The 20,259-nt window shown below is 43.2% G+C and overlaps 1 protein-coding gene across 9 annotated transcripts in view; it reads left to right on the top strand.

The window, feature by feature from the left end:
* Positions 1-20,259, top strand: part of DCLK2 (doublecortin like kinase 2) — a 152,181-nt gene that overhangs the window by 107,401 nt on the left and 24,521 nt on the right. For 8 of the 9 annotated variants that reach the window (XR_014023359.1, XR_014023360.1, XM_081304760.1 and 5 more), the window contains exons 6-8: positions 9,405-9,480; positions 10,757-10,865; positions 11,812-11,869. Coding sequence is in view for 7 of the 9 variants with exons in the window: in XM_081304760.1 (XP_081160886.1) it covers positions 9,405-9,480; positions 10,757-10,865; positions 11,812-11,869 (243 nt within the window). In the remaining 2 variants the exon portion in view is untranslated. The remainder of the gene's footprint in view (positions 1-9,404; positions 9,481-10,756; positions 10,866-11,811; positions 11,870-20,259) is intronic. The other variant, XM_081304759.1, reaches the window with a different exon arrangement.

Here is a 20,259-nt window from a genome sequence, read left to right as displayed (position 1 = left end):
CCGAGGCCTGAGCAGTGAGGCTACCTCATGCCAAGTTGCACTCTAAGGGTGCACAGCTCCTTGGGACTCTTATTTTTATTTTGTCCTCATTTAACTATTAAAAATTTCTGCGAATGTTCCAACCTGCCCTAGTTAAGCTAAGGACAAAAATGAATTCTAGTATTATATAGATCATAATGCACCAATAAAAAAAAATTGGAAGTATTTTTAAAGGATTGTTGTAATAATAAACTGACAAATTATGTTCCACCCTGAAGTTAAAAAAACAAAACAAAAAAACTGCTAAGGGCAGCCAAGACAAAAAGCCTTTGGTTCATGTAGATGAGAGGATTAAGGTAGAACTGGTGCCCCCTAGTGTTCAGCTATGGAGGCCTCAAAGGTGAATGCCCAGGGCCCCCTGGCGCTCAGCTATCTACCTCCTCTGGAGGCAAAACACAGGATGGTGTGGTGGTTAGAAGCAAGGGCTCTGAGGTCAGTGCCTGGGTCTGGTCCTGGCTTGGCCACTCACTGTGTGATCTTGGGCAATTCATGTCGTGTCGCCCTTATGTGTGAACAGGACCCACTGCACAGATGGGAGCTTGGTTGAATACAGAGAAAGCACTCAGAATAGCTCCTTATTCTTACCCTAAACCCTGGGGTTTTCAGGCTGTTTCCACACAAAGGAAGTTTCACTTCCACAAAGATTAGCGTGCGGTAATGTCTGGGAAGGAAAGTAATTGTGAGAGAAGTCAGTCTCTGGATTTTTTTTTCTTTTGTTATCTTATGTATTTTATGTATTTAGAAACTTGCTGAGAAAGGTCCCTTGGCACCGAGAAGGTAAATGTGCTAAGCCTTCAGGCATCCAGAGTAGCCTTCCCAGAGGCCAGGAGGCTGCAGACCGCAGACCCAGGGGTCTTGTTGAAAATACAGATTCCAGGGCCACCACTGGCCAGGTTCTCTGTGAAGCAGACTCAGAGATAGAGTTTAAGGGTCAGTGGGTTTATTCGGAAGTGCTTCTGGGAACCGCACTGAGGAAGGGGAGAACAGGAGGCAGGGTGGGGCCGAGTCCTCTGCTCTGCTCTTACTGACCTCCTTCCCAACTCTACCCTTTGTCCCTGCCTTCCTGCTCTCTCCACGTACTCCAAACCTGTTACTGATTTATAAATGATTCCATTAGAAACAGGGTATATCCAAACTTAGCAGCTTAACACAATATTCACATTTATCTTCTCATGCGGTTGTTGGGAGTCAGGAATTCCGGAGCAGTTGAGCTGGGTGGTTCTGGACCATGCTATTTTGTGAGGTTACGGTCACAGTGCAGAACAGGGCCACCGTGGCCCGAAGGCTTGACTGGGAATGGAGGCTCTGCTTCCAAGGCGGCTCCTTCACTTGCTGGAAGGTTGGTGCTGGCTCTGGGCAGGATGCCTTGTCTCCTCACCACAGGGACATCCCCGTAAGTTGGCTTGAGTATCCTCAGAACATGGCAACCCACTGTGTCCCCTGAACCAAATGATCAGAGAGAGTGAGAGTAATGGAGAAGCTCTGGTTTCTGTGACCTAGCTTTGGAGGCCACACCCCATTATTTCCATAATGTCCTGGGAGTCACATGACATCAGCCAATTCATGACCTAAGTGTGTGAAAATCGGGTGAGGTGTGGGGGTGCCATCTGGGAGTCTGGCTGCCACACCAGCCTTCTTCCATTTACATGTACCAGCCACCCCAAACCTCTGCCTTGGGCCGTCCCTGCCCCCCAACCTGTCCTCCCAACTTCCAGTCCACCCTTCTCTTTGAAGGCTGCCACAGTCCCTCCCCATCAATCCCCTGGCTTTGTTCTCCTTCCAGCCCTGGATTTTCCAGACTGATCCCCCTCCGTCCCTTCTTCTCCTTCTCTTCAAATCCACCCCACGCTCTGACATTGTTTTCTTCTCCTAATCCCCGTCTTCCTGGTTTTCCCCTTGACCTCGGCCTGTGATCTGTTTCCTCAGAGTCCCTTCCATCTAGCTGATCATTTTCCCCTGCAGGAATATTTACTGTGCTTAAATCACAGCATTTTCTTCGGGACGGATAGGCAATAAAGAGTACTAAATGTGTCATCGGCTGCCAGACAGATGAAGAAAGCATTTCCCCTGCACTTTAATTCATCATCCATGTCCCAGTTTAAGACTTTTAAGGCGGTCGTAACTAAGGGCCTCAGAGTCACGGCACATCTGTGGACACGGAGGGATAAATGCCTTGCATTTGGAGGCTGCGGTGTCTGCCCGGGGGCTGTCTGCCGTGAGCATTCTCGTTGGTTGAAAGGAGGACGAGAAAAGTACACTTGGAACATTAGCCAACATCTTGAGATTATAAACTGTCTGATGTGCTGATATTTTATCTGATGCTGTCTCCTGGGTCTGCTGGTGGTGAAAGATCCCCTAGATTTGTGAAGTGCGATGAAAGCCCTGGCAGTATCTCATCCTGATTGGCAGAGCTAAAACACAACTCTTTGACCTCATGAACTTGAAAACTTCTTTTCGAAGCTGTGAAATGTAAATCCACAGTAGCCGCTGACCTTCGACGTCGTTGCTTCTCCCTGGAGCTTTGGCTTTTCTGTTGTATTTAGAACTGGTTAATAATCTTCAGGACTAAGCTGCTGACCACTTTAATGCTGTTTTCATTACCCCCAAACATTGGGTGGTGACTTCATCTTTGAACATAATTGATTTTGTTAGAAACCAAAACAAAAGGAGGGACTGAGCCATTCTGAAGGCTTCAGTTTCCAGAAAAAAAAATGAGCCATAACATTGAATCCCAGACCCCGTTTGAGGTCAGTGGGCTGCATGTTGTGGTCACTCAGTGAATCTGGCGCATTTGGGGGCTAGTGGCCCTTGTGGGCTGATGCCCGCCTTCGTGCAGGTGGAGGGAGGGTTTGCCATGCAGATCAGTGTGTCACTTGGATCGACTGCAAGAACTTGATATGAACTTGAGTAACACATGTTCATATTAAAGGTCCCCTTATTCATGAGTGTGGGCTGTCAGAAATTCTTCTTGGTGGTAACAGGAAGGAGGTAAGACTTGGGGGTTGTCATAGTGGCCGACTGTGGTGGCCTCCACAGTTGGAACTGAAGAGACAAGTCCCTGTCCTGCCACCGTGGTGTGCTGGGAAATTGGTAAGACCTCACAGTGAAAGCATGCAGCTGTTTTTTACTGGGGAGCACAATAATACTACCTGTCTCTTGAGCAAGAGCCAGTAAGATGGCACTTCACTTGAAAGTCTCACTAGCATGTGACAAGGTCCTGTGCTGAAGCAGTAGGCCACATAGTCTCCTGAGGTGGCAGTGATTCTGAGGGACAGAAAAACACAAGCCAGCAGAGTCTCCCAGCCCCTTGGTGGACCACTTAGTGGGCTACTATCTTAATCCTGTGTTCGCATGCACAGTGCATTCCATTCATCACAGTTAACCAACCACAAACCTCAAATGACACTAATTTTGTCACATGAAACCAAATCTGAGGGGTGACTGCAGGTAGGAACACTTTGTGACCAACCCTTTGGTGCTGATTCCATTCATATCTCATTACTCATACTGAAGTACTTCAAAGTGTTCTAAAGGATCGGAAATCCAATATATCTACAACAGACCTTTCTGTTCTTAAATGCATTCCAAATTCAGCATTTATAGTAATTTATACCAGCTTTCCTTCTAGTTAATGGAATTGGTGCTTTTGTTTAAAAAAAAAAAAATGAAGTACAAAAGTGAAGCAATCTTTTCACAGATATTTTTCCCATCTTCAGTATACTTCTTTTTTTTTTTTTGAGAGAGAGAGAGAGAGAGAATGAATTTTAATATTTACTTTTTAGTTATTGGCAGACACAACATCTTTGTTTGTATGTGGTGCTGAGGATCGAACCCGGGCCGCACGCATGCCAGGCGAGCGCACTACCGCTTGAGCCACATCCCCAGCCCAGTATACTTCTTTTTAAAGAAGAAATTTTTCTTAACTTCTTTGTGAGGGAAGGTTATAAGGTTATCAATTTGTATATCATGAATTTCAGGAATGTTATTATGGTATGTGATGGAAAGACAGTCTCCCTTTTTTTTTTTTTGTTTTTGTACCAGGAATTGAACTCGGGGGCACTTAACCACTGAACCACATCCCCAGCCCTTTTTTATATTTTATTAGAGACAAGATCTCGCTGAGTTGCTGAAGCTAAGTTTGAACTTGCGCTCCTCCTGCCTCGGCCTCCCGAGTCACTGGGATTACAGGTGTGTGCCACACGCCTGGCCATAATCTGAAGACACTCTAAATATGCCTGTATGTGTATTTTGATCAGTGAATTGGAAATTAGTGACATCCCTTAATTACTCAATAACCTAGTAGGACTTCTCTTGCGATCTTAGAAAATAGGACAACAGGGTAAGAGCAGCTGAAAAGTGCCTGTACTTTGGAGTTAGAGCTGGTTTTGGATTCTATAACTCCACCTTTGCTGTTGTATTTGGGAAAGTTACCTAACATCTCTAAGATTTGGTTTTTTTCCACTGGTCAATGGAGTTGCTGATAATAACCAATTCATATTAAGTACTCATTTCGAGATTTGGCTCAAAGTAGGCATTCAATAAACCATAGGGGGCTTTCTTTCCTTTTCTTACAAAGCAAAGGTTATTGTTTGGCTGTAGATAACTTGCAGTGCTTAGACACTCAATAAGTGACAGAACTTAAATCATGTTGGGCACAGTGGCACACACCTATAATCCCAATGTCTTGGGAGGCTGAGGTAGGAGGATAACAAGTTCAAAGTCAGCCTCCACAACTTAGCAAGGCCCTAGAGCAACTTAGAGAGACCCTATCTCTAAATAAAATATAAAAAAGGAGCTGGGGATATGGCTCTGTGGTTGAGTGCCCCTGGGTTCAAACCCCCAGGGGCTTGAATAAATAAAGCCAAATAAAGAAAAAAACAAAAAACTTAAATCATGGTAGCTGAATAATCAATTGCAATAACTGCCAGAAACTTGCTCCACAGATGTCGTCCGTCCACCTTGGCTGCACATTGGATCATCTGTGGAGCTTTAGAAGAGGCTGAAACCTGGGCTTGACCCTTAGTTAATCTTGGGTACAGCCTGGCAATAGAACTTTTTAAGGTTTCCCCCGTAGTTCTAATATAGATGCAGAGAACTCCCCCTTCATAGCAGCGACCATACCCTGAAGGCTGTTCTGTTTTCGAGTTTAAAAGAACAGTGTGAAATTTATGTTGCAGGAAAAGCTTTCCTAAGAAAGTTCGTGCAGACAAGGACTTTTTGTGCTGGCCAAATTCTGCCTGTTGTCTGGGTTTATTTTTTTTTTTTAATAAAATGTTATTGGAGCACAGCTGGGCTTGTTTTTAAAACATTTCTAATTTGTTTTTTTAAATTTACTTATTTATTTGCACATGGTCTCTGTCTGCTCAGTTGCAGAGTTGAATAGTTGCAACAGAGACCATATGACCCCCAGAGCCTAAAATGTCACTCTCTGGCCCTTGTTAGAAAGTGTTTCTGATTCTTCTGTTGATCACTTACCAGCTGAACTGTGGTGCCATCTTCAAACACATTTGAGGATGTTAACTGGCTACCACCAATGCCTCCTAGATTCTGCTCAAGTTCTTCCTTTTTTTTTGTTTAATAAAAAAATGAAAATGAAATCCCATCTAGCCTTCTGCTCAGAGGTCAGTCATGTGCTACAGGCCTTGAATAACCCTTGGGGCTGCTCTTTTCTGAGAAGCCTATTTCTGAACAAAACGTCAGCTTTTTAGGGTAGCACTTCACATTCCTCTCTAAATTTTAAGTCTTGTAGAAATCGTAATAATCCACTTATCAAAGAACTTTCTTGTAGAATGCTGGCACAAGGTCCTGGCTAAAAGCATAGACATCTGGGGGTCGTCATCGAACGTACCCCGTCAGCTGCAGGGGCCCTTTCAGACGTCGATGGCAGTTGAGAAAGTCTTGTTGCTTTTTCTGCTATTTTCGAGTCTTTTATAAGACATTCTTAGCAGGAGAGCAATTCTGGTACATTCCTTTTCCTTGCTTACTCACAACAATGGAGCTATTGTTGCCAGAGGGGTAAGTGGGGGACACAGCAACGCCAGGTCCTTTCTGTCACCTGTGCTCCTTGGCCAACCAGGACCTGTCTAGGGAATTATATCCCCTCTCCTCCCCGCCCCTGCATAACCCATCTTGCTGAGCCAGCTGGTACTGGCGGGCCATATCTAGCCGTCATTGTGTGTGTACCAAGGAGGACCTCGGCACTGGGGTTGGTGAACGCTCGTGAGCATTGTAAGGGATTTTAATAAAACTCGTTATTTTTTTTTTTAACACGAAATGGAACAGTTTTCATCAAAAATACCATGTTCGATTTTTCTGGTGCTGCTTTAATCCCTGCTTCAGTAAGAGTCATTCTCTTACCAGGGAAATACGAAACATCCTGCAGGGGAAACAGTGAGAATTCTGTGCAGTCTCGTGCTCTTTGTCGCTCTGCCTTGTGTTTAGCAGGGGCTGCCTCCCGTTTTCCAGGGATCTTGGTGAATGCCGTGGTTTTCTGGTATCCCTGTTGAGCCAGGCTTCATTACTGGGAAGTTAGGTGAACCTGATCAGAAGCAGAGTGACTCAAGGATACAGTTCGGGCTGTGCCCTGGCAAGACGGCTCCCTCTCGGGGCTCCTTGGCATTACTTGTGACCATGAGAACCTGCCCTGGACTGTGGAGGCTTCATGGAAGTGTGTTAAGTGCTCGTCCGTCTGCCCCTAGGACTGGAAGCTTGGGGCAGCAGTAACCCTCTCTCCCCAGCTTGCTTTTAAAACAGCACAGGTGGTTACTGTAGATGTTACTAAACAGTGAGGAGGGAGAAAGGAAAATTGTCTGATTCTGACACTGTTCAGCTGTGCTATACTAAAATCATCCCCTTTATATTTTCATTTTCTTTATGAAAGCCTTATTTTCAAATAAAGGCATGTATTGGATAAGTCACTCATTAAATTCACGTAGGATTTTTAAATGCTTGAGGTTTAACTCTTTAAAAACAGTAGTCAATTTTGGAACATGTTCTTGTCATCACCATTTGCTAAGGCGGCTGCATTTCCTGGTGAATTGGGGAGGCCTTTGTCAGATACACACGGAGGTGGCATTTCACTTGGCCCCAAGCCCTCTCCCTCCACGAGGTCCCTCTTCCTCTTGGTCTCCAGGCTTCCGCCCAGTTGCCATTCTCTTTTTGGGGCCAGAGAACCAGCTTTCACCACCTGTTCTGTTTCCTGGTCTCTCTGTCTGCTTTTTGTCTCCCTGGAATCCTAAACACAAACCGGGTTTGTAATTATTGGGCTGGACAGGAAATCAGGATAGGGTAAGAGGGTGGGGGGTAATCAAAATAAACACTGGGAGAGTTACAATGGTTCACAGGAGCTCGGTGAGTAGACGCTGGGAGGGGCTGGATGTGCGCATGTTCATGTGAGGAAGGATGCTGTTTCAGCCCTGCTGAGACTTGGTTTCCAGTCCTGGAATCAGGCAGGACAGGACAGTTTGCAGCAAACCAGTGCTTACTCAAATTAGATCAGGAAAAAGGACTTGCAACCGTGTTACCTGCTTCCAAGAAAACTGAGCAAGCAGGTCTCAGGCTGAGCCCGGACCACGGCAGCTCTTAGGACTGCCGCAGGGGGTGTGGGGCCTGCACACCCACCTACCCAAGGTTCTGAGGCGCTGAGTGTGGAAGGGAGACGGTTCTTGCCCAGTGTCCATGCCAGACCTGGCCAGCTATGGACTGAGACTGTGTGGCTGCCTGTCCCAGGATATGAGATTTAGACCTGCAGGCAAACAGATCACTGCCCCTGTCGTTCTCTGGCATTAACAATCCATCTCCCCAGTTGTTTGTTCTGGGGTCAAGCAGTAACCAGCAGGGATCTGTTTATCTTTCAAGATTTCACTTTCTGGAAAAAATTATGTTGTTCTTATGTTTCTTCCATTAAGAATTTGGCTGATATCAGCTCAATTAGGATCTGATCGTTGACAATTTTCAATCTAGAAACAGTTGGGTTAGAGGTAGGGGGGCATCAATTCTCAATGAATGTTTAGCCAGAGGTCTCTTATAGCCATTTGGTAGTCAACAATTCAAAACATTCAGTCATTTCAAGGTTCTGTGCTAGGGATGTAGGTCGGTTGATAGTGCTTGCCTTACACGCACAAGGTGCTAGGGTTCACTCCCCAGCACCACACACACACACACACACACACACAATAGTTCTGTGCTAGGTATTTCAAAAAAAGGTCTGATAACTAACGTTGAGTTTGCGTTATGCTAAATTATTTTTTAGATATGAGCTAATTTTTATTCTCTATCAAATATCTAGCTGTTTGATGCTACTTTTTCCATTTATGGAGCAGAAATTTAAGACTTGGAAAGTTTAACTTTAAAAAAAAATCATTTGAGTGAATGTAAGTATAAGATGCACCAGAAAAGTGGCAAGAAATATATTGGTCAGGTAGATAGGGGTACAGATTGAGGCTTGAATGCTGTGTTGAAGGTTTTGGGGTCATTCTGTTGGTGACAGTGACCCACTAGGGTTCTTGGATCCTGGGGGTGATATTATAACTGCCCTTAGGAAAAGTTTCTTTGGTAATAACGTGTGATAGAGGAGAGATTAACAGCAACCAAGAGACCTCTGGTGAGGGACCTAGGAAGCCAGGGGAGCACCTGAGCAGGGTGGTAGCTATGGGTGGGGAACGGAATAGAGAATATTGTGATTTTCTCCTAGGCTCATCATAAGTCCCTCTCTGGGCCCTGATTTCTAACTTTTAAACATTATTTCATAGAGTGCTACCAATTCTGGAGTTGCCTTCAACTTCAACGCCAAAAAAACAAATAAAACAAGAAAAAAGCAAAAGAAAATGTTAAATATTGAAAAGTCTGATGGTCCACCTATTACGTTTTGTTGTTTGGCAATAAAATGATTGAACTGTTAGAAACTAGATGTTTGGCTTGGCGCTGTTAGAATTGTCTACAGTTCTAAGCCTTATTTTGCCACTAATCAGAACCTTAAGCATCTGTGATGCCCCAAAATCTCCTTTATTTTACCAAAGTCAAATGCAGTTTCAGGGCTGAGGTTGTGGCTCAGTGGTAGAGCACTTGCCTAGCACATGTGAGCCACTGGGTTCAGTCCTCAGCACCACAGAAAAATAAAGGATTGTGTGCACTTAAAAAAAAATAAAAACAATGTCAATTTTCCTGCTATCTAGTCTGACTTGAAAATATATCTAAGAAAGAAATGCATTAATGTGATGTGTACAGGAAGAGAGGTGAGATGAGAAGAAAGCAAACGTTTCCTCTCTTTCTATATCCTTCTATGTTGCATGGTCTATTTTCTAAGGACTCTTGAGCCTGGGTCTGTGAATGCATCCTAATAGGTAATGGCCATTCTCCTCTTTCAGCAGATTTCTGCTCACGGCAGATCTTCTTCCAATGTGAATGGTGGACCTGAACTTGAGCGTTGCATGAGTCCTGAAGGTAGTTGTTAATCTGATCATGACTTTATAAAGGAAATCATCCAGGTGAACCCGATATTCATCCCAAACCCACTGGGTGTCAAATTATGATCTTCCTCAGCATGAATGTAGTCGAGTCACCTGTTAGCCCAGTTAGCCTTAGCGGGTGGAAGGGTTGGGGTCACTTCAGTGTATGTAAAACCTTATTCACATTAATTAGGCCACTGCATCTTCAAAGTTGAGACTTGGGCTTTATTTTTCTTTGATAATCTGCTCATAATTCCTAAGTGCATTTCATTTTTCTCAATTAAATAACAAAAGTGTATGTCACCTAAGTGCTGGGCACTGGACACATTTTGAGAAGTAGTTTCTTAACCTGCGTCCTAAAACACACACACACACACACACACACACACACACACACACACACACACACCCACCTTTTTAAGAAGGCTTTGAGCCAGGTGTTAACCTTCAGAAGGCATCTTACCTGTATAGAACTTTCTTTACCAGAAAAGTTAGAGATATTGTGCTGGTTACAGTGGTGCATCCTGTAATCCCAGCAATTTGGGAGGCTGAGGCAGGAACATTGCAAGTTCAAGGCCAGCCTGGACAAATTAGTGAAACACTCCTCAATTTGGAGAGACCCTGTCTCAAAGTGGGGAAAAAAAAAAAAAAGACTAAGGATGTACCTCAGTGGTATAGCTCTTCTGTATTCAATTCTTAGTACCAAAAAAAAAAAGAAAAAATGGAAATCTTGAACTTTTCTAAGATTAAATCCCTCCCTCTATCCCCTTCCTTTCTTCTTCTTTTTTTTTTTTAGAGAAAGAGAGAGAAAATTTTAATATTTATTTTTCTTTTAGTTATTGGCGGACACAACATCTTTGTTTGTATATGGTGCTGAGGATCGAACCCGGGCTTCACGCATGCCAGGCGAGCGCGCTACCGCTTGAGCCACATCCCCAGCCCCTCCTTCCTTTCTTCTTTCCTGAGCATTGACAAGAGTTTGGAAAAGTTCTAGTTAGACTTCATTTTTAACCAAGGCTAATAATTTATTTCAGCTGATATTTCAAGGATTTGCTACGTTTGTTGATTTTTGTTGGTTTCTAATTCCAACCAACAAGGTCAAAAGGAAATTGGTGATTTAGGCATTCTATTTAGGAAATATGCTGAGATTTTCGTTAGCTTCACCATAGATTTAAAAATATAATGTGTTGCAGTTTATTATTTTAGAAACATATAGGAATCAATACAAAATGCTGATATTTCCTTTAGATTTGCTTTTATCCTTTTTGCAGGTGTGAATGGAAACAGGTGCTCTGAATCATCAGCTCTTCTTGAGAAATACAAAATTGGGAAGGTCATTGGTGATGGCAATTTTGCAGTAGTCAAAGAATGCATGGACAGGTGAGTGGGTAGTGAGGGTTCTGGGTTCTTCTACACCTATGGTTCTCCTTTGGAATTTATTCTCTCTTCTGGTGGTGGTGGGGGGGAAGAATTTATTCATAATGAACTCAGACCTTCCTAGGAAGTCTCTCTTTTCTCCTTCCTGAAAGAGTCTATCTTGAGGACTAGCTATTTGACGTCACATACAGATTGACAAGAAAAAACACGTGTATACAAATAGAGTGTAAAATATGTGACTTCTAAGGACTTGTTAGAAATATGAAGCAAGGTTTGGTTTACAATAAATAAAAGTTCATCTTCCAGCCTGGGCCTCATCAGTGGGTCCTCCAACCCCCTAGCAGAAGCAGCCCCACTAGAGAGAACTGTCAATAGAATGGGAGTCTTCTCTGAGCTGTTCTTGGATCAGTATTTTTTGATACATTCAGATTAAATCATGTTAAGATGCTTGTGTCCAAGGAAACGATCTCTTTGGTGGCAGATACAGCCACTTAAAGGTGTGAATGATGTACCAGAAAGTCTGGGGCAACTTTCCAGTTTTGAATCATAGGCTCACGTGACTAATGTATTAATATAAAGATACATTAATTGATAATAAAACGTTTATCATTAAGGTGATTCCCAATTTTATTATGTTTCCTAAGAGATCTGTCTTGAGATTTAAATGGGGAAAAATGATTTCTTGTTTAGCTCTGATACAACAGAATTTCAACACTTCAAATATGAGTTAATAATACTATAATAATATTTATTAAAGGAATTTAACTAACATGCATTGTTGTTTGGGATTTTATTTTCTATTTTGAGTACCTTTTTTCCCTGAGACATCGTCTTGAACGTGCAAAAGAAACAGCCAAACCTTATTCCCTGAGTCTGTGCTCTCTGGGAAATTAGGAAGGATGGTATCTGTGATTGTGTCTTTAAATGGTCCTCCTCTGATTACTCCTAGGTCCACTGGAAAGGAATTTGCTCTGAAGATCATAGACAAAGCCAAGTGTTGTGGAAAGGTATGGTATGCATAACTGCTTCCAAAAAGAAAGTGGAACACTGTGACGTGATGTTTAGTACAGGGAATGTTTGACAAGACCATCATGGCAGGAACTGACCCCCAGGAACAGCCGGGAAAGCAGTCAGATGGTTTTTCCTGCTGTTAATCCTAAAGTTAATCCTAAACCAGTAAATTGATTTGATCTTGGTTCTAGTTATAGAAAATACAAGTTCTCTTCTCTGGATGATGCCCAGTTAAAAATCTAGCAACTTTCCAGAGTGTGTTAAGGTGTGTGAGGGGGCCTGAGAGGGACCAGTTCCAAGCTGTGGTGGTCTTCCAGCTTCACAGGATGCCTGGATCAAACAGCAGCTCCATGTGGATGACGTAGTGGGCAGCATGAACTTCATGTTTGCTTTGGTTCCCCTCAACTCCCAGGGTTCGTGGGAGGGATAGAAAGGGTCCCTGTTGAAAGCAGCACACACAGTGGTCTGTATCTGATCTGAAGATGCACAGGCTTAGACAACCCCAGCCTGAGGAGGGAGCTGCTAGCAATCTGCCCCGACTTTTCCCCAGAGGAAAACATTATTTTTATTTTCGTGGTCATGAATGAAATCATGAAATCATGCCCCTGAGGGAAACCGTATCCATATGTTCCAAGAGTGCTAGCTATACAGACATCCTTGAAATGATTGGAAACCAATGCTGGTCAAGATTTGCATGAAGGCTGTGCAGAACTGTATTGTCAACACGATGGACATTTTTTAATCCTGTCCCGACTCTCATCCTGGGTGGGGAAAGATGAACTGTTGAAATGTTAGAGTACTGGCACTTTAACTTTGTTTGCAAAAACAAATATTCACTGACAATGATTACATTGACTTTTACAGATTCCTTCCTGGTAGATAGTCTGCTCTCTTGATTGGCGTGCAGGTGTAGAACCACAGTGTCCAACACTGGAGCTGCGAGCCTCAAAATGAGGCTAGTCTGAATTGAACTATGGGGTGGGTGTAAAATACCATATTTTGAAGGCTTAGTATTATGAAAAAGAATATAAAATATTTCATTAATATCTTTGTATTTGGATGATCATAGAATATTTTGGATATAGTGGGTTAAGTAAGTTATATTTTTAAGTTAATTTTACCTGCTTTTAATATTTTAATGTGGCTATTGGAAGACTTATAATTACAAATATGGATCACATTGTATTCCTGTTGGACAGTGTTACTGTGGGGACAGAACATATAAAGTTTAATCCTGGCTCTGCCTTTTCTTGCCTTCTCTTGCTGTGTGACAGCACCCCCCCCCCCCCAGTAGAGGGGGAGGGGTCTCTGTTTTTTCCTCTAAAATATATTTACCAATAATACCTAAAAGATTAGATTAGTTGTAACAATTGAATCAATGGATGGAAAACGTGTAGAGAAGTGCCAGTATATGATAAGATTTTGGTTTTTTTGGCAGTTCTGGGGATCAACTCAGGTCCTCATACGTGATACACTAAATGACATCTCTGGGCCCACATGTTAATGTTATTAATACTCCAGGGGAATGTAGACTTTAAAATTAACCGGATTTGAAGTGATAGTAATGATTTTTCATTTATGGAACTCCCAAACTAGTCTTCACTGGACATCTACAAAACTGTGTATTTTTCACAGAAAAATTAAAATGTTGTGACACAGTTTTAGAAAAATCTTCTTCTCAGAGTCCCTGAAATAGAGAAGCCAGGAGGGAAATTTGTCATTCACCCGCCGCCATCCTGCTCTGTGATGGTCAGCAAAGCAGAGACTGTGAAGTGACTCCTTTTTACGATTTACTTTAAATGTATGTGCTTTTACTTATTCTAACAATATTATTAGCTTTTTCACTGGCAATGGCCTTTTCCCCATATGTAACCGTTGCTTTCTCCATCTGTTGTATAATTTAAGCAGAATGTTTCATAATCTGGGGAGCCAGGTTCTATACAATTATATTAACATTTTTTTTAAAAAAGTAAAAAAAACATTGCTGTAGGGAGAATGCTGTTTACCTGATTAAAATTTAAACAGCTGTTTTTGCAGTTGCAAAAAAGATCTTTGTATGCTAAAAATTTTAGTCTGCTACACCAAGTGCTGAGATAAAGGGGTAATTTCAAACACTGGGGTCTTGTCTTTCTTTTTTATTGAATGTCATTCTGTTTTTATAATTCTTACTCCTCTGCTTATTTGCATCTTTACCTTTTGCTTATTTGAACAACTATTTCCACATTAAGACTGTATCAAATTGTGGTTTTAAAACTTTATTTTAAGTAAGTCAGTTTTTCTCACCACAGTTTTTTTTTTTTTTTTATACTTTTAAAATTTTTTTGCTGTACTGGGGAGGGAGCTCCGTCCCCAGCCCTTTTTTGAGACGGGGTTTCACTGAGTTGCCAAGGCTGCTCTTGAATTTGTGCTCCTTCTGCCTCAGCTTCCTAGGTCACTGGGATTACAGGCCTGCACCATTGTGCCTGCCTGAAATTTTATTTGCAGATAAAAATTGTCTAGACAATTTTTTTTTAAAAATTTAGGGGTGTATTTAGCTACTATTCTGAAGTATTTTGGGTTGAATGCAGGAAGTTAATTATGCTGAAAATGTCTGCGATTTTTAAAATATATTATTTATCCCAGATGTATTGGAACTTTGTACATTGCCTTCACTGACGCAAAACATTTGTATGAGCTTCTACAGATAAGGAAGCAGAGATTTTGATTAAATAGCTTCCCAGAAGTCACAGAAGCAGAATGGCGGCTGGAATTTGGGGCCGATTGGTGGCCTGTACATTGGCCCATCTGCCATACACCCACTCTGGGTTCAATTTATTTCTTCATGGTAAAAAGAACCTGGGAAAAAATGCTCATCTCTCTTGCCTTCTGTTTCCTCTTTTTAAATATACATGAGCATTGATTGATTTACCTAGAAGTTGGTGTGTGTGTGTGTTGATGTGCAGGACACTGGGCTAGGAATGGATAATTTAACAGATGAATTGTCACCAACTCTGTAGAGAGTTACAGGAGCCCATGGGAAGCATGTGGGAGAGAAGCAGGTGACCAGTGAAGGTGCCATAGAGCAGGAAGCATTCGAGCTGGCTCTGGAACTGCAGTAGGATGTCAGTAAGCAGCGGTGGAAGAAAATCCTACCAGGTAGCTAGAACAGCTGGGCAAAGGCTCAGAGGACACAAATCATGTTAGGTCCTTCCAAGTGGGAGATCAGTGCAAGATCTGCCTCAGGGCTAGGCTTAAGGAGGCTGTTGAGAAGGCTATGGTTTTATGAAGGTTAAGGATTCTTCCAGTTTTAATATTTTCTTTCATTCTAAATAAATGTTTTTTGAATCTCCACTATGAACAAAGCCCTGGGCTTTCTGTTGTAGTACCTAGATATGGTCCTTCTTTCTCTCCCTGCATATAGTTTTGCATACATGACCTACATGTTATGAGCCCTGTGTCGGTCATCTTTGCATCACTGTGACCAAAATAGCTGACTAGAATATTTTGGAGGAAGTAAGGTTTATTTTGGCTCATGGTTTCAGAGCTTGAGCTCATGGCTGTCTGAGTTAATTACTCTGGGACCAAGGTGAGGCAGAACCTCATGGCCGAATGGTGGGGTGGAAAAGTGGTGCTCCTTCATGGTGGCCAGGAAGCAGGGAGAGCCAGGTTAAGAGAGAATCCATGAATACTGCAACTAGTAAGGTCAAAGGGCCAGGCTGCCCAAGCCCTTTGGAGGGCATATCCCTCCAGGTGCCCTAGATGTTCTACTGTGGAGTTATGGGACCTGTTTGCCTGACTGGGTTTTGGTACCATCCTTTCTTTCTGTGCCTCTATTCCTCTCTTTCAGATTGGGAATGTTTACTCTGTGCCACTGGATATTGGTTATCTGTAACTTGCCTTGATCATCACAGGGGCTGACAGCCAAGAGTTTGCTTTGAGTTTCAGAGGAGACTTTGGACTTAGACTTTTGGCCAAGGCTGGAACTGTTAGGAGTAAGGGGACTCTCGGAGATGAGCCAAATGCATTTTGCTTTCTGAGATGAAAATGAGCTTTTTGGGACTCAAAGGCAGAATGTTATGATTTGGATAAGAGATGTTCCCCCAAATCTCCTGTGTCAATGCAGGTATACTCAGAGATGAAATGATTAGATTTTGAGAACCATAACCTCATCTTAGTTTGAATGGACTATCTTGGTGGCAGTTGTAGACAAGTGGGGCATGACTAGAGAAGGTGGGTCCCTGAGGGTGTGCCCTGGAAGGGTTCATCTTCCCTTCCCACCTCCCACCTCCATCCTCTGCGACAGCCATTATGAGTCGAGTAGCTTCCCTCAGTCAGGCCCTTGTGCCATGATGTTCTGCCTCATCTTGGGCCCAGGACAATGGAGTTGGCCCACCATGGACTAACTCTCTGAAACCATGAGCCAAAATAAACGTTTCCTTCTCCTAAGTTGTCTCCCAGGTATTTTGGCCACAGCAATGCTTAAGTTAATTAACATAGGCCCAGATGGTGCACAAATCCCAAAGTATATGGTGTTAGTTTTCTGAGGCTATTAGAATAAATGACCACAAAATTAGTGGCTTAAAACAACAACAAAAATTGTTCTCACAGTTCTGGAGGCCACAAGTTAGAAATCCACACTCCTTCTGGGGCTTTGGGGGAGACCTGTCTCTTGCCTCTGAACAATTTCATGTGACGGACAGGTTCTCAGGCTTGTGACCACATCCCTCCAGTCTGTCTCCATCCCCATGTCACCTCTCTTCTGTGTGAGAGCTCCTGCCTTGTTCTTAGAAGATACTTGTGATGGCATTTAGAGCTTGTCCAGATAATCCAGGGCTCTCTAAATTGCAGACCCCTTAACCATATCTCCAGAAGCCCTTTTTGCAAATAATCATATTTACAAATTCTAGGGATTAGCACTTGATATCTGTGGCCATCGTTCACCCCAGAAGTGGTCCTTGTAGTGATTGGAACATTTTGCCTCCTGTATTGTCCTCAGTAGTGTTTACTAAGCAGTACAGTTGCAGCTGTAAAGCCAGCGTTGAGCGGGAGGAGTGCATGAGGCGTGTGCTCATGCACACAAACACTTGGGTACCCGCTACGTGTTAGTGATGGGGCTGGCTGTGGAACACGCACTCTCAGTTCAAAGGAAGTGCACGACTGCTGGAAGATGGTGGAAGTCATCCTTCAAAAGGCTGATGGGTGCAGAGCAGGGGACAGTGGGAACATGTGAGAGGGTCATCAAAGCTGGCCCTACTGAGCAGAGGAGGTGAGGTCCAGCCTGGTCCTGAGGAATAGATAGTAGATTACAAGAGGTGGGTAAAGTTCCAGACAGAAAATCACCTGTGCAAGTGCGAGAAGGCAGGACATTGGCAAGAGAGGTAGAAAGAGTGAGTGGATGGATTCAGAGGCCCCTGCGGAGGTAGAGGGGCAGGAACTGGTGAGTGATGGGAGATCTTAGATGATGAGGGGAAAGCTTCAAATTGGTGGGATTTCCCCTTCTGCTGGGGGCAGCCAGCGAGAAAGAGAGGGCAGAGGAAAGGACTGTTTGAGGCTGGGAAGGATGGAGACAAGAGGATTGGTTTGTTTTGAGAGAATTGTTGGCTTCCATAATCTGTTTCTCTGTCTCTCTCTTTGCTAAAAATTGCCTTGGCAGGGCTGGTGTTGTGGCTCAGTGGTGGAGCATGTGTGAGGTACTGGGTTCAATCCTCAGCACCTTAAAAATAAATAAATAAATAAAATATTGTGTCCATTTACAATTAAAAGAAAAAACATTTTTAAAAAGTGCCATGGTCACCAGGTGAGTGGCTCATACCTATAATTCTAGTGGCTCAGGTGGCTGAGGCAGGAGGATTACGAGTTCAAAGCCAGCCTCAGCAACTTAGCAAGGCTCTAAGCAACTTAGCAAGACTCTGTTTCTAAATAAAAATAGAAAACAAGGGCTGGGGTTGTGGCTTGGTGGTTAAATACTCCTGGGTTCAATCCCTGGTACTGGTACTCCCCCCACCCCAACACACACACACAAAATCACCAAGGTCAAAAGGTAAGGCCATGTCCTTTGCCAGGTTGGCAGTCTTGTCATTTACCCTCCTGCTGAGCTGCAGAACACTGCCTCAAAATGATTCACAGGTGAACTTTTTGGCATTAGAATCGTGAGTCCCCTAACATGAGTAACAGTAGATAATCAAATACTGTGAACAACCCCATTGCTCTGGGCCCAAGATGAGGCAGAACAAAAGTAATATTCATATGATATTTTAAAATATTCTTGAAAATGTAATTAGAGAATATTTTTTAAATATTAGAGACAGACTACATATGGGTTGCCTAAGAAATGGGGAGACGACGTCTATACCTGACGTTTCTGGAAAGTGCTTTGGTTCGCTTCTGATGGTGATTGGTTTAGAAAGCGGAGTGTTGGTTCATAGGCAGTTCCACAGGGATGGGAAGAGGTGGAGAAGCAGAGGCTCCCAGCTCCCACCTCCAGCGGAGGCATTCCCTGTGCTTGGGGTCCTGGCCGTTGTCAGGTGGGTGCAGAGAGCGAGATGGTGGGTGATGGTGGAGAAAGCAGGGCTGCAGTGCTTTCTTGGTATTTGACACACAACCCTGCTGGTGGCCCTGGGAGAAGTGCACAGTGTGGCCCCCAAGGCTTTCCACATGCCTTTGATTGAAAAAAGATAATAACTTTGGGGAGTTGTAGTTTGCTTGTGTGGCAGACATCTAACTTTAACTCCCAATTTGAGAGAGCTGCTTGGGGTCCTGGTGGTCGGGGTTACTTGACACATGTAAATTCACATCACAGTTAGAGACCTGGAGAAGCAAGTTTATAGACTCTTCCAACTTTGGAGAAAAGGAATTGGGGAGAAGAGTTGAAGTGATAGATACACTTAGCTTTTAAATGAAAAGCCTCAACTGGGCATGGTGACGCATACTTGTAATCCCAGTGACTTGGGGAGCTGAGGCAGGAGGATCACAGGTTTGATCAAAATTAAAACATTAAAATAAATGAAAAAGGGGGTCGGGGTTGTAGCTCAGTGGTAGAGTGACCCTGGGCCCTGGCACCATAAAATAAAAAGCCTATTTTACTACAGTGGTAGTAACTGTCATTGTCTTTGCTTCACATAAAAGTGAAACAAATCCATTTGCTTGCTTTTACATATAACTCTGCTTTTTTTAGTGTGACTAGGGACATACTTGGCACAGATGATCTAAATGCTTCAAAATGTGTGAATAAATGTGAAGGGTTTGCCAAGCCTTTCATTTGTGACGACAGCCTGGGGTGCACAGCTGCTTCCCGAGGGAGGGACAGGTCTCTGGCCGCCTGCTGCAGTGGACTGCTCTGTAACTTAGACAGATGGTACTTGGAAACGGGGAGGAGGCCCTGTCTTCCCTTCCCAGCGGTGGTTTGCAAGGTCTGAGGACTGCTGTGTTTCTGGAAGGTTTGGAAGTGCTGGGTGAGTCCTAACTTAGTCAAAGACTTCCCAGCCTTGCTCTCTGTGTAGATTTCAGATTTTTCTTCTTACACGAAGCCTTGGTGTGATTCTCCACCCCCAGGTCAGTGTGAATGCTACTGCTTGTAGCATTAAATATTTTCAGCTTTGTAGCTTTCATTTTCATTTAGAAAAATTCCAAGTTGAATTTTACTGAAGCATTCCCCTTAGAAAAGCCAGGTGTCGTGCGGGGGATGTAGACTCAGATGCCGGACACCTAGGTTTGCATTCCTACTTCCAAGGACTCTTCTAAGGATGAAGAGTTAAAAGATTACCCAGATACCTTACAGTGACCGACATGAGTGAGCAGATTTCTAGCCGTGGTTGGTTCCTTCCTTCTCTTTGCTTCTGCCTAGCGTTTGCGCTGTCACCTGCCAACATTTATCGAGTGACTTCTTGGACGAGCGCGGTGCATTCCACGCTCGAGCAACACGACTGGCCATATGCAAGAGCTTGCAGCGGATTTTCTCTGAATGCTATTTATTTATTTGTCATAGTTAATATCTCCAGCTATCGTCAAAAAGGATTTGAGATGGCTTAGAGTAAAAATACATTCATACATGGATACACGAAGACAAGAGAGGGTTCGTAGATGGTATCCAACGAGGGATAAAATACTATATCAGAGCACTAAATTTTGCTCTGAGATTCGTAATGGAAAAGGCACAGGAGCAGTATGAATGATATGGATGCACGTATCTATGTAGGTGTGTACATACATGTGTGTTTAGGTAGTGAATGATATTTCTCGTAAGGTACATTTTATGTAAAAGCTATCCAGTTTGAATTCCTAGAATGTGGTAAGAAGGCAATTAGCACATTTTATAGAGCATTCTCTAAATTCAAAATAATTCATCGTTGACATTAATGAGTATCAACAAATGTGGTATTGCCAAGGGGTTTTCATGTCTCATTTAAAA

The sequence above is a fragment of the Spermophilus citellus genome (genome assembly GCF_964194105.1).
Source record: "Spermophilus citellus genome assembly, chromosome: 8".
In the NCBI taxonomy this organism is placed as follows: domain Eukaryota; kingdom Metazoa; phylum Chordata; class Mammalia; order Rodentia; family Sciuridae; genus Spermophilus; species Spermophilus citellus.
This window is presented reverse-complemented; position numbering and strand designations above follow the sequence as displayed.